The sequence below is a fragment of the Leptinotarsa decemlineata genome, unplaced genomic scaffold (genome assembly GCF_025532065.1).
Source record: "Leptinotarsa decemlineata unplaced genomic scaffold, Ldec_3_MD MMD2_tig00026328_RagTag_RagTag, whole genome shotgun sequence".
Lineage (NCBI taxonomy): Eukaryota > Metazoa > Arthropoda > Insecta > Coleoptera > Chrysomelidae > Leptinotarsa > Leptinotarsa decemlineata.
Genome location: NW_027412688.1, coordinates 13,011,036 through 13,024,302, shown reverse-complemented (window position 1 = coordinate 13,024,302; position 13,267 = coordinate 13,011,036). Strand labels below are relative to the sequence as shown.

The following is a 13,267-nucleotide window of genomic DNA, read 5'->3' as shown; positions in this document are numbered from 1 at the left end:
ACTGATACCTAAGGGCTTTGTAAATTTGTGTGAAGTTCATCAGAATGCTAATAAAATGGATTGGTCTTTTGGCAAAGGTAGCGACTGCTCATTTGTGAAATCCTTAGAATTCATGTAGGTGGCTTCGGTGTCTCAAATTCGCATCCTGGAGGCACTTTTATGAGGTTGGTGTCATGCAATACCTGTATTGCATTGGGACTGGAACATTTGGTGGATATTTTTGTTGGCTTTGGAAATATACCAACTTAGTAGGCTGATGAGATTTATTCTATCAAGGTACCATTTATTGATACCGGAACTTGTTGACATTTAGCTTCATCTTCAGAGAGGTGTAAAATTTGGGAAATGCAATCCCTTAGCTGACCACTAGCTCATTAAAAATTGTTTTCATGTACTGCTTAGCTCAAAGGTTAAAGTTAACTACCACATGAAATTTTTAATGCAATATTGTGAAAGTGGTGAAAAATATTGCCTCAAAATTTGGACACACATTTAATTAAATAACTTCTTAAAGTTGAATGGAACACTCCGTATTTAGTTGCGTGATTTGACGCAGAAGTAGATTCCCTTCAAAACTATATTAAGGTTCCGTATAGCTATCTTTTCTGCTTCTTACACAAAAGGCGTTTTTATATTTTACTTATGAGTAATTTTTTTATCTCTAAACTGAAACACGCTGTATTGTAATGAAAAGCTTCAAAAGCGTTTTAAAAACCTTTTTATTAAAGAATACGTAGTTTCGCTAAAAGCACAAGTTTAAATTTGTGAAAATAAGGTGTATCTAAAGTAAACTGCAGGCAAATGTTAAAACTCGAATTTATTGCCATTTCTGAAATATTAAAAAGCATTCTTCAAAATAAGAAGATGCATGTGTTTCAATTATTGAGGCAAAATTCGCTTGTTTCTTAGCAAATATTTTAGACTTTATAGTGAAATAAATACCAAAATTACAATATGGGGACAATAAAAGCATACATTTACGATTTCCTAAAACCTATTTTACTATTTTTTCAATAATAATAGGCTCTGGCCTAGATGACGTTAATTATTATTATGAAACAAAAAGTATTTGACGGTGACACAACTTGTTAATCAAACCATTATCATTGTTTTAACTAGTTTAAAATAATTGTCATTTTGAAATATTGTAAAATGAGAACTCATCCCCAGGAAGAACGAATTGATATAATAATAATAATAATAATAATAGAAATTTATTCATCAATCAAAGTTTATACAAGGCATTATACATACACATACATAACACTTATCAGACTAGTCAAGAAAGAAAAGAAGGTAATTCACAAATAAGTTGTTAATTGCAAACAAACCAGAAAAATTGTACATACAATAGTCAGTCTTACAATTATGATTTCGATAATCGGTGAGTGTGAAGAAAACTGTTTATTAGCGTCAAGGTATCTTAACAGGAGTCATCCTAACAAACGTTCATTGGAAAAGTTGCTGCAGCTTTTCCGAAGAACAGGCAGTGTATCTTATAATATGCAAGAACGACAAAACCGGTTACTGGAAATGAGGGAAATAAATATTTAGTTGAATTGAATGGGTTATATTTTTTTAGGAGTGATTAATTTTTGGGAAAGAAAGTTTTTGGCTTTCTACTACTCCATCTTGATACAAAAAAAAGAGAAGGATGAGGGAGTCTTCCAAAGAAAGGAAGTAACTTCATACATGGATGTGTAGATCATGCAAAGAAGTAACTTTCAGACACAAACTGAAAGAAAGTAGCTGTTTCAGGAAGACTTTCTTTCAGTTTGTGTCTGAAAGTTACTTCTTTGCATGATCTATACATCCATGTATAAAGTTACTTCCTTCCTTTCTTTGGAAGACTCCCTTATCCTTCTTTTTTTTGTATCAAGATGGAGTAGTAGAAAGCCAAACACTTTCTTTCCCAAAAATATTTAGTGATGTTATCCCTAATTGAACATCCTCACACAAGTCAACGAAAAATATGTGAAACAACTGGAATAAGCAGACAGATTATCCAAAGAATAATTAAAAATTACAAATTCCACCCGTATCGCAATCAACTACATCAACAGTTTTTTGAGAAGATTATAATCGACGACTGAATTTTTGTTTATGTACTTTAGAAAAGTTTGGTGATGAAGAAAATTATTTTTTTGATTATATGCTTTTTTCCGTTGAGTCAACTTTTCATAACTACGGATTACTTAACAGACATAACTTTTATTACTACAGTGACGAAAACCCTAATATTTTTAGAACCCTTGATCACCAGCACGGATGATCTGTTAATGTGTTGGTTGGAATAATTGGAATGCAAGTAGTAGGTCCTTACTTTTTTGGAGATCATTTGAACGGCGTCATGATTTTCGGATTTATTAGGGATAATTTGCCTATGCTGTTGGAAAGTGTACCTCCTAATATTCGTCAACGGATGTGGATGCAGCTAGACGGTGCTCCAGCACACTTTGATAGACGTGTTAGAAACAAGTTAGATCGACAATATCCAAATAGATGATAGCACAAGGAGGTCCACAGAACTGGCCAGCTAGGTCTCCGGACCTTACAAATCCCAACTATTTTTTATGGGGATATATAAAAAGTATTGTTCACAATACACCGCCAACGACACCTCAGGATATGAAAGTACGAATTAAGAAGAGCGTTTCGTTCTATATCGCAAAATATGTTATCCAGAGTTCAGCATTCATTTCAAGAAAGAGTTCGCCTTTGCATCGAAAATAATGGACACCATTTTGAGCATTTATTAAAATAATAAACTATATCATTTTATTCTAAAACAACGATAAAAATAAAATAAAAACAACAATAAAAATTAATGGGCTCTCCGGGGCGACTTCATTGATTCCGTAATAAACTATTTAAGATTCTTAATTTTTCGATACAATGACTTCAAAAATTCTTTTTTGCTTTTCATTACAATACAGGGTGTTCCATTTTTAAGATGAAAAAATTACTCATAAGTAAAATATAAAAACGCCTTTTGTGTAAAAAACAGAAGTGATAAGTATAGGAAACTAATATAGTTTTGAAGGGAATCTACTTCTGCATCAAATTACGCATCTAAATACGGGGTGTTTCATTCAACTTTAAGAAGTTATTTAATTAAATGTGTGTCCAAATTTTAAGGCAAGTTTTTTTTGCCACTCTGAATAATATTGCATTAAAAATTTCATGTGGTAGTTAACTTTAATCTTTGAGCTAAGCAGTACATTTAATCACGTGCAGCTCGTTACACATTACAGGGTGAAAACAATAATTAAATTATGGTCTATATTTTTAAATTTCTCAAATTTTCTCAGAAACGGTCAGTCTAAAGTATGGGAAATATAATAGTAACTCACCTTTATTTTATCTATAGTATCTAAAAATATGAAAAAATAGAGGGTGTTCCATAAGAACAAATATAACTTTGGTGTGTAACATTTTTGGGAGTCACACTATACATTTCAAAATAATTTTGGAATATGCTCCTCATGGACCCACATATGACTGTGCTAAAAGTTTTTTCCCAACTCTCTTCATTTATCGTAGAAATACCGAGGCGAATGTGATGAGCCAGAACTTAATAATCGGGCATAGCACTCAGAAGAGTGGTAGTGGTTTTCGAGTCTAGTCGAGTTTTGTAAATCTTGTTATGATGCTATATGATCCTTTTTTTTTACCTAGAGAGATAGTTTTAATCTTTCATGTTGTTATTCAACCCATCAAAGATAAGTTGTACCATGTGATACAATCCTTAACAAACAACAAGATAAGGCTAGCGTCAGTCGCTTATCATTACGTCATTGCATGTGACAGGCGGACAGATATTTAAATTTGTGTATAATAGAGTATATAATACTCGTATTAGATAAGGCTTTTGTCTTAACGTTCTACAATTTTTTCTCAATCGAAAGTACAGTATAAAAAAAGGTTATTTGAAGTATAAAGTCAGAACTTTAGGTCATTAATACCGGGCACCCAGCCCTTATTTTTTGAAATGTCAAAGAGATACGGTTTTCCTATTTACGTATTATTTAGTTTTTTAAAATGTGAATAAAACATCTACGAAGAGTATCTACTTATATAAGTCAGTTTCGAACATTATAGTTATTTATACGAAATTTTATATAGTCTACACCTTTTTCTTTAGGTATTCTGTTTTTCATTTGACTGAATGAATCATTTCAAAGTGCGTTGTTTAAATGCAACCATTACTGCATGAAATTAAGGGGGGTTATCACAGATTACTATGTTAAAAAAAAATTAAAATGTGTAACAATGGACCACTGGAGAAATTTTTGCGAACAAGTGTGGCTTAAAGTCGTGTTTCAAAAAATTAGTGCAGCAATTGATGTGATTTGCAAATCCTCCACCAAACAAATTCTTTTTTTTTAGAAAAATTTGAGGAAACTTTAGGCCTCTTCCATGTATTAATGAAGTTTTATGTATGAGTGATTTTAATATAATTCCTCTCTATTATGAAAATGTTAATGTAAATAATTTTTACTGCATTTTGGAATCGTTCAATGTAGTTTCTAATGGGACACTGTATTTATTAATAAAGATACTGTCCCCCTAATTGCTTTTTTCATTATGTATGAAAAAAATGTTTCGTAAAAAAACATCGATAGGTACTATTAATATGTCTGATCATTTGTTTGAAGGTGATTGACAATGTTTCATGATGAATTTCACTAGTTCGGACTTCCATTGTCTACTATATAAAATGGTTTGAAATCCCTGAAACAACTAAAAAAGAAGAATTGAAAATGAGTAGCTGAAAATAACAATTATATTAACCAAAATAAATCTGAAATGAAATAATAGTGAAATAAAATACAAGTAAAAATAGAACAATTGAATAAATAAAAATAAAGAAATGAAAAAAGAAATTATATTATTATTATTATAAAAATAAAAAAGTAGAGAGATTCCAAGTCACGTTAGTTCACGACGTTTCGATTGTTAGTATCTACAATCGTCTTCGGGTGATGACTGGACTGATTCCTTCGAGAGATGACTATTTATAGGTCGTTCGAGTACTTTCACTTATCCCCGCTTTCCATTTTCCTCTTCACTGGTTCCGTGGGAGATGACCGTTTTGGCGGGAGTTGGCCATTTTTTGCTTGATGATGGGTTTCCATATGTTGCGTATTTCTACGCTGGCTTGGCTGAATACGTTGTTGGACAACATTCAAGGAAGCTGCATACATGTTACATATGTTACATGTGGATACATATTAACAGTGAAAACATCGTGGATAATACAATCAAAAAGTAGCCTGCTTGGAAATCCTTTCATTTAGATTTTTTCACATTTCTTTATTTTGTTGTTTACATATTATCGACATTCCACTTATTGTTTGAACCATTAATTCATCAATATTTCAGTTCATAATAATTAGTTTTCTTCACAAATAAGCGTTATCATTTTTGATTTGAAAGGGTTATATTTTTAGGAGTGATTAATTTTTGGGAAAGAAAGTTTTTGGCTTTCTACTACTCCATCTGATACAAAAAAATGGATGAGAGAATCTTCCAAAGAAAGGAAGGAAGTAATCAATTTGAAAATAAGTAACTCTATACATGGATGTGTAGATCATGCAAAGAAGTAACTTTCAGACACAAACTGAAAGAAAGTCCTCCCGAAACAGCTACTTTCATATAAACATTGAATTACACGAAAGAAAAAAATTCTTTCGAAACAAATACTTCTATATGAACACTGAAGTATACAGAAGATACTTTTCTCTATTCAGTTTGTATATCGAACATTTGTTATTCCTCAACAAATGTTCGATATACAAACTGAATAGAGAAAAGTATCTTCTGTATAATTCAGTGTTCATATAGAAGTATTTGTTTCGAAAGAATTTTTTCTTTCGTGTAATTCAATGTTTATATGAAAGTAGCTGTTTCAGGAGGACTTTCTTTCAGTTTGTGTCTGAAAGTTACTTCTTTGCATGATCTACACATCCATGTATAGAGTTACTTATTTTCAAATTGATTACTTCCTTCCTTTCTTTGGAAGATTCTCTCATCCATTTTTTTGTATCAGATGGAGTAGTAGAAAGCCAAAAACTTTCTTTCCCTAAAGCGTTATCATGTTTTTAAATTTTGTACTCATTGTTTATAACTTTTTTTGATATCAACTTTTTATAACTAACTCAATATTTCAGTCCTGGTATTTGTGTAGGTACTTAATTTTTTCTCTCATAGATATCAAACACTTTTTTAAATGAAGGAAGCCCGAATCTCTAACATAAGGGATTCGTTATATCAATTGATGAATTGTTCAGAAAGGATTGTACATTTGTTATTAAAGGAAAATCAGAAAAAAGATGTGTAATATAAAAAAATCAATATCGTCGATTAATTTCTTTTCAATTGAAGAAATTCAATCAGAACTAACATTTAACTGACACATACGACTGCAAATGTATATTGTTTTATGATATCACTGTCTGTTATTATTCAATTTCTATTTATACATGAAACGATTGTAAATATTGTTCCTGTAGATACAGTGTGTGTCACATCGAGCTTTCATTTTAGGTTTGAAAGGAAATAGTCAAGTTATCAAAAAAAGTTTCATATGAAAGTTTTACATATCAGTGCATTGAGCTTTTCTGAATTAATCCCCGAAATACAGGGTGCCCAGTAGGTACCTGGTACCTGACCGTATCGATGTATATTTAGGGAGTTGTGACAGAATGTATCAGTTTACTTGAGAATGGTTTAACAAACAGAAACCGGTCGTAACAAATAGAAACTTAGTAGGAATCAGATTGAAATTATTTTCTTTATCCTATTTTCAAAAATAAATTCGATACAAACTGATAGATCTCGTCCGGAAATATGAAAAGAAGAGACTCAATTTTGATAACGTAAAGACGGTTTTTAAACACAAAAAAAATATTGAAAATTATTGAGTATACCCATATGGAAAAAATCTACAAAAGAGTCTACATCATCAACTAGGTTTATTTAAGCCCTATGAATAACAACGTTTTCTTGAAAAAAAAAGAGAAACGTTTTCCCTTCATTGAATTCCAGAATTTCAGTAAAATTACTTTTCAACAATGTAAAAAAACATTCAAAATCGTCTTCTGAGAAGAATAACTATTTCAATAAAATTGTTTTCATCAGTTTGCTTCACCTATTGGGATTAGCAGGTAAAGCAGTATATCTCATTTCAATTAAAAACCAAAACCATATTGGAGAATATTTTGAAAAAGTCCAATGCACCGGTATTTTTGAATATTATTATGATTTATAATTTTTTGTATGAAAAACAAATTGCTGGTCAAGCTGTGTATGACCCTGAGATTTGAGAGTAGGGTAGACATTATTCCACCAATGACTTCTATATAATAAGGCAACCTTTCCAAGATATATAATCTACAGATTTAGAATCTACAGATTCCCTCCTCTTATCGGTTCATCCAGAGTGAAAAACTCCACGATGAATATCGCCTCACCTTGATGGTCGAGAAGGTCTATATCAGCTTGTATCTGCCTGAGAGTAGAAAATGAGTAGTTAAAATAAATCTCACAACGCATTCAATATTCCCTGGAGCAAAAAGCAATACTTGTGTTTCGTAGAAATGTCGAAAATGGTAATATAGCACTCTCAATGTCAGATTTTGTTGGTGGGTACAGGCTGACACAAAATGTAAACGAGTCTCATGCGTCTCACAGCTGATCCTGCATTTAGTGTCACTACTCAAACAAGACATGTTGCATCCCTTGATGGTTGATTTAAACCCACGTGAGTTGTTGAAGCCAAGGTTTTCAATGTTCTTGAAGAACATTCTGCATCGGATTATTATAAAGCTTTAGGTATACATTGATCTCTGCGGCTTGTATGTGGGCTATTAGTTGAACGAGTTCCATCTCGCTGACACAGTTCTGGTTACCTCGTTTAGTGTCGAAAACTAAACTAAGTTCAAATCGGCTACTCGAGTAGCTGACTTGAAAAAATGACAATGTTACTTGGTGCTTAGCACCATTTCTTGACAGAAAATGTTACCTTTTAGCCGCCACTAGCATTCGTATAGGGTTGAGACAATGTTGCTTGGTGCTTTAGCAACATTTCTTGACTGAAAATGTGATGGACACGTTTTAGTTTAGTGGTTATTTGCCGCACCGCAGGCGTGAAGGGCTTATTAGTATATAGGGCTTATAGGGTAATGTGGAGCTACATAGCCTTGTCGACGATGTAACTCCCTCAGATTTTGGGTAGAAAGGACAGCAAGCTTAATTTGTATTTCAACACCATATAGCATGCATTCTCGCCATGTATTCTCCTCGTGCAGGCTCGCTACACTCTTAACAATGCATTAGGCTGCCCTCAGTGTGCTTGTCCTCTCAAAACGCCCGTTGTCACTGCGACCAGCAACAGTAGGGAAATCGTCGATTTGGAGCTCCGGCATCATTAATCACTGACCACTTCCCACGTCGTGAGATTATTACTATTATTACTATCACTAAAACATAATGAAGTATACAAAACAAATTCAAAATTTAGTATTTATTTATTAGTATTAGTATTTACTGCCCGGAAAACTTTGTATCTCATTTAATAACGTGTTTTCATTTTTTTCAGTGGTTTTGTACATTTGGGTGCAGGACTATCAGTAGGCTTCTCTGGACTTGCTGCCGGCTTTGCTATTGGTATTGTAGGTGACGCTGGGGTTAGAGGAATAGCACAACAACCTAGACTCTTCGTGGGAATGATTTTGATTCTCATTTTCGCTGAGGTATTAGGTCTGTACGGTCTCATTGTAGCTATCTTCCTCTATACCAAATCTTAAACTGTCAAATCCTCATCATCTTCCCAACATCGCAAACCGAATGTTGCACCTCTCGCCCCCGATCATTTTGTTTTCAATATTTCAATAAGTGTAAAAAAAAATGATTGTAAAAAATCGGTAACAGGCGGTGAAAGTGACAAAGATGGGGGTTGTAAATAATTTAGTATTGATAGGGCTCTTATTTTAGAAGTACGAGACAAAATAAACTATACTCATGCCAAAGACTGCGGTTGAATAGGTTGTCTGAGTGAAATTGTTCGTTGTGTATTTTGCTTCGTACTCTTCTATACCAGTACTATCATTGTAAATAATTTTAAACAGACTTAGATGCCTCCAGCTTCATTTTCATAGCGAGTCACCTCCTATCAGTAAATTAATTGTATAGTTATTTGTAGATTCTAGGTTATCTATCATCTTTTTCCTATATAATTATGAAAAAAGGCTCTATTGAGTCTACCAAGTATTTGAATAAAGTTACAAACAGTAGCACAATTAATTTTTTATTTTGTTTCAACAAGGTCATGGCCTTTAGAAATATGGGCAGGTTACAACACTTATGGTTAAGGAATGTTATTTTGGCAGTTTTTTCATATACATTTTCAAGCGAGTATTAATGCAATTCAATTCCATTAAGTTTTCTGTTTTTGAAACTGTTAGTTGGAAGGTTCAAGTCTACAGTTTATCGAATATTTGAACTTATCAAAAATTGGTTCTGAATCCATGCTCATTAATTTACAAAATTGAAATTATCAAGAGTTTTGTGAGATGTTCAGTCACCTTCCAAATACTAACATAAATTGGTCTTGTTAAGTTAACATTGTTGTAAATATGACAACATGAGTGTATTGATGGTTTTTGATGTCCATAGTTATACGTGTTAGCCTAAAAATAGTTTAGCTTTTAAAAAAAGCACACCCACCTGAAAAAATGGCGAAAATAATTGTTAGCTGGCTGTGCTTTTTTGTCCTTAGACCATACAAATGTTATACAGGGTTGTTGTGGAAATGGCTGATTTTCCACTTGTCTTTGTAACCTTTAAATTTTGTCTCAAGTCATCGATTAAAATTATTTATCTCGGCTCTTATTTGAAGGCTGATGAAGGGTGCTATACAAACTCCTGAAAACACAATATAAATGGAAAATCACTATTCAATTACCCTGTAGTTTTCCTTTTTTCATTTTGACATAGATCAACTTTGTCAGCATGTGAAGCTTGTTGGGAAAATATCTGCTTATTGAACAGGTTAGTTATTATAGGCAGATGTTAATCCCATTGTTGTAGAGTATTATATTATGTAGAGTGGTTCTGTTGTAAGAAGGGAACAGCAAAATTTTGTTGAAAATAAATAATTTGTACATTCCATTATATCTCTGTTTTATCAATTCTTGTTTTCATTTTGTTTCATCTGCTTAAGGTGATCTGTGGATATTAAAATAGAGTTTAGTTTTTTGAAATGCAGTCATTGTGAATCATTTGTTGATCATTTCAATAGTCCAGTCGTTGTAGGTTGATTTCAACTGCGGAAAATTACATTACGGTTTTCAAAAGACAATGTGAAAAATCGACTTCAGTTTTTGGAGGTCAATGAAGGTTTTTAAAAAAATGTTTATCGTCCGATCAGGTCAGTTTCTCTATCATTCACAGATGGTGATAAAATATCCAGTGGATTTATTTTCATATTTAAATCTACATTATCATTAGGGGAGTCCAAATTTTAATATACCTACTTGGTACGGCAATGTCCACAAGCTTCAGAAACAATTTTTTTACACTCTCATTTGCTGCCACAACCTTTTTCACAATTACAAAATATTGCTTCTAGTAGCTCATTGGATGCAAGAGGTAATGAATTTGTTACTGGATGTATGTTATTTTTCAGCTTCCAACCCCCACTGTTCTGGATCAATTTCTCTTCCTATCCAGATTTATATGTGATACTAAACCTGTTAAATATGCTGTTGAGATGATGAAGAAGTAGGTGGCATTGATTGAAATTGCTTTGTTATTTGTTCTGATTTTGGAACACCATATATTGCTAGTATAAAATGCATCTATTGAAATAACTTTTCCAAATAAAAACTGTCTCTCATCATCATTAAATTTGGTATTTTTTCAAACATCTTCATGACTTTAACTTTTCCATTTCCAAAAAGTTCTAAATTTGTCTCACAACTGGTCATGGCAAGTGGAAGCAGAAGGTTTTTCTTGAAATACTTGTTCTTGAATACTTATTGAGACTGGCAGTCAAGTATATGTTTATTACAACGTTTTTTCCTTGTTCAAAAATATTTCAAAAATGCCATCGATGGCATTCTCACTTCTTTGAAACATTTGCAGAAATCGTACTAGGCCCATTACAAACTATACTCAATATATCCTTGTAGAACAACGTGCTTCTCAATAGATTTGAAGTCTATCGAATAACACCAATACATAAGTCAGGTAATACTAGCCTCATCTGAAACTACAGACCTATTACATTGAAAATTTTTTGAAAAAGTATTCTCTAATAAGATTTATCATCATATCACTACAGTACTAATCAATGAAATAATGGCTTTATCAATAATAGGTCTACTGTAACCTTGGCATCGACTACGTTGCCAAGGAAATCTCAAATTGACACCATTTATACTGATTTGGCAATTTGACAGTCACCTACGAAGTCTCGATGAAAAATCTGCATTTCTTACTCTTTCACCACAAATAATGATCATTTATCAAGTCATATCTTTCTTTCCGGGAACATTTTGTTCGATTCAATAAGAGTGAATCATAAACCTTTATACTCACTTTAGGAGTCCTACAGGGCTCAATTCTCGGACTTCCTCTTTTTTCCGTGTTCCTCAATAACATAATCTAAGTATACATTTCGCACAAGTTTCTCAACTTCTGAGAGTTGTCGTTCGTATGGGGGTGACAGCTGATTAACGGAAAAACAGATTTCAAACACACAGACAGATATGCTGAAGACTTGAAAATATTCCTATCTGTCAAAAGCACTCGAGGGCACCAAACTTGTTCAATATTATGAAGGTTCTATTTCTGTTTTCTGTGAGGAGAATGACTTAGTCCTGAATATCTCTAAAATGCAAAGTAATGCCATTTTCGATAAAAAACATCCCATAATCAGAACATACTGTATTAACAATGTTTTGATAGAATGAATCAATGTTAGTAAATCTGTACCTGTGTGAAAAGAAGCCAGCCAAAACTGTCACTTTTAGTTTCATTAGGATGCAAGGAATAAAATTAAAATGACTGAATAACATCTGGAAATCACTATATCAAGTGATTTGTTGTAGAAAATGTTTCAATTATGAAAGCATAAGACAAAAAACAAAGTGGAACTGCTCAAAAGGAGCACTCAATTCATTTGTTTTCCATTTATTGTTTAATAAACAAAGCAGGGGTAGGTGGTCTTTCACAGCTTTGAGTGCTACTTAGATGGATATGGGTCTCATATTCAAATAATACCAGGATTACTATGATATTCGAAAATGTAAATATTTGATGTATTCGCTTAAGTTGTTGGTTGTCAACAATATGCCATTCTCTAATGCAGAAAAATGTTATTTGCTGGAGGCATATTTCATAAGCAGAAAATATTTTTCAAGGGCCGAATTGTAACCTGATTGAGTATCGCCGGATTTACAATATGTTTGTTTTTGTCATTAGTACATCATTTATTGTCAACAGAATGTGACTAGATTTCATGAGATTTTATGTTTATGATTCGATGAATCCACCTTTTCCAATTCTAGAATGTAAAACAGAAAATTAGCATTAATTCTACATATTTTTTTACAACTTTCAAGAGGTTTCATAATGAGTTCAAAATGCTACTAAATTACTAATTCAATCGATTCAATGTTACCCATTATATACACCATGGTACTACTGTGTGCCAGTGACCTACATGTTTTGCTCTATTTTTCATTTGATATTTGGACCATAGAATATTCTTTCTGAAAATAATGCTTTGGCTTAATCACATTTGTTTCATTTCCAGTTTCTCAGGAAATCACATCCACTTTCAATTTTACAATGAAACACCTTGCATCATATGTTTGGAATCTCTAACTTTCTGAATTCATCGAAATTTAAATGGTAATTTGGTTTCATAACAAGCACTGCTCCCAAACACCAGAACTGCAAAACTCTTCTCGAGGCGCCTTTCTCTAACCAAGTTGGAGATGAACTTCACCAATTTCTAACTCTAATACTCGCCTGTTTATGCCTACCAACAAGAAGCTACTATTCACAAATATCTCTGTGATTGGAATTAACCATATCTATACGAAGAATAGATAGCCCCTTCATTGTCCATACAAAAAAATTGCGGGACTACTTTTTTGTTCATAGGCTCATTACGTTTCCCTTAATTAAAGAAAGATATGATATTGAGAAAAATGCTATCATGGACATAACTGAATGCAATAGGTATCCGTCAAAT

The 13,267-nt window shown here is 32.6% G+C and overlaps 1 protein-coding gene across 1 annotated transcript in view; it reads left to right on the top strand.

Moving 5' to 3' along the window:
• LOC111509167 (Vacuolar H[+] ATPase 16kD subunit 1) overlaps positions 1–10,193 on the top strand; it is a 31,323-nt gene extending 21,130 nt beyond the window's left edge. The window contains exon 3 of the mRNA XM_023164856.2: positions 8,603–10,193. Coding sequence (XP_023020624.1) covers positions 8,603–8,810 — 208 coding nt within the window. The 3' untranslated portion in view covers positions 8,811–10,193. The remainder of the gene's footprint in view (positions 1–8,602) is intronic.
• Positions 10,194–13,267: the final 3,074 nt, after the last annotated feature.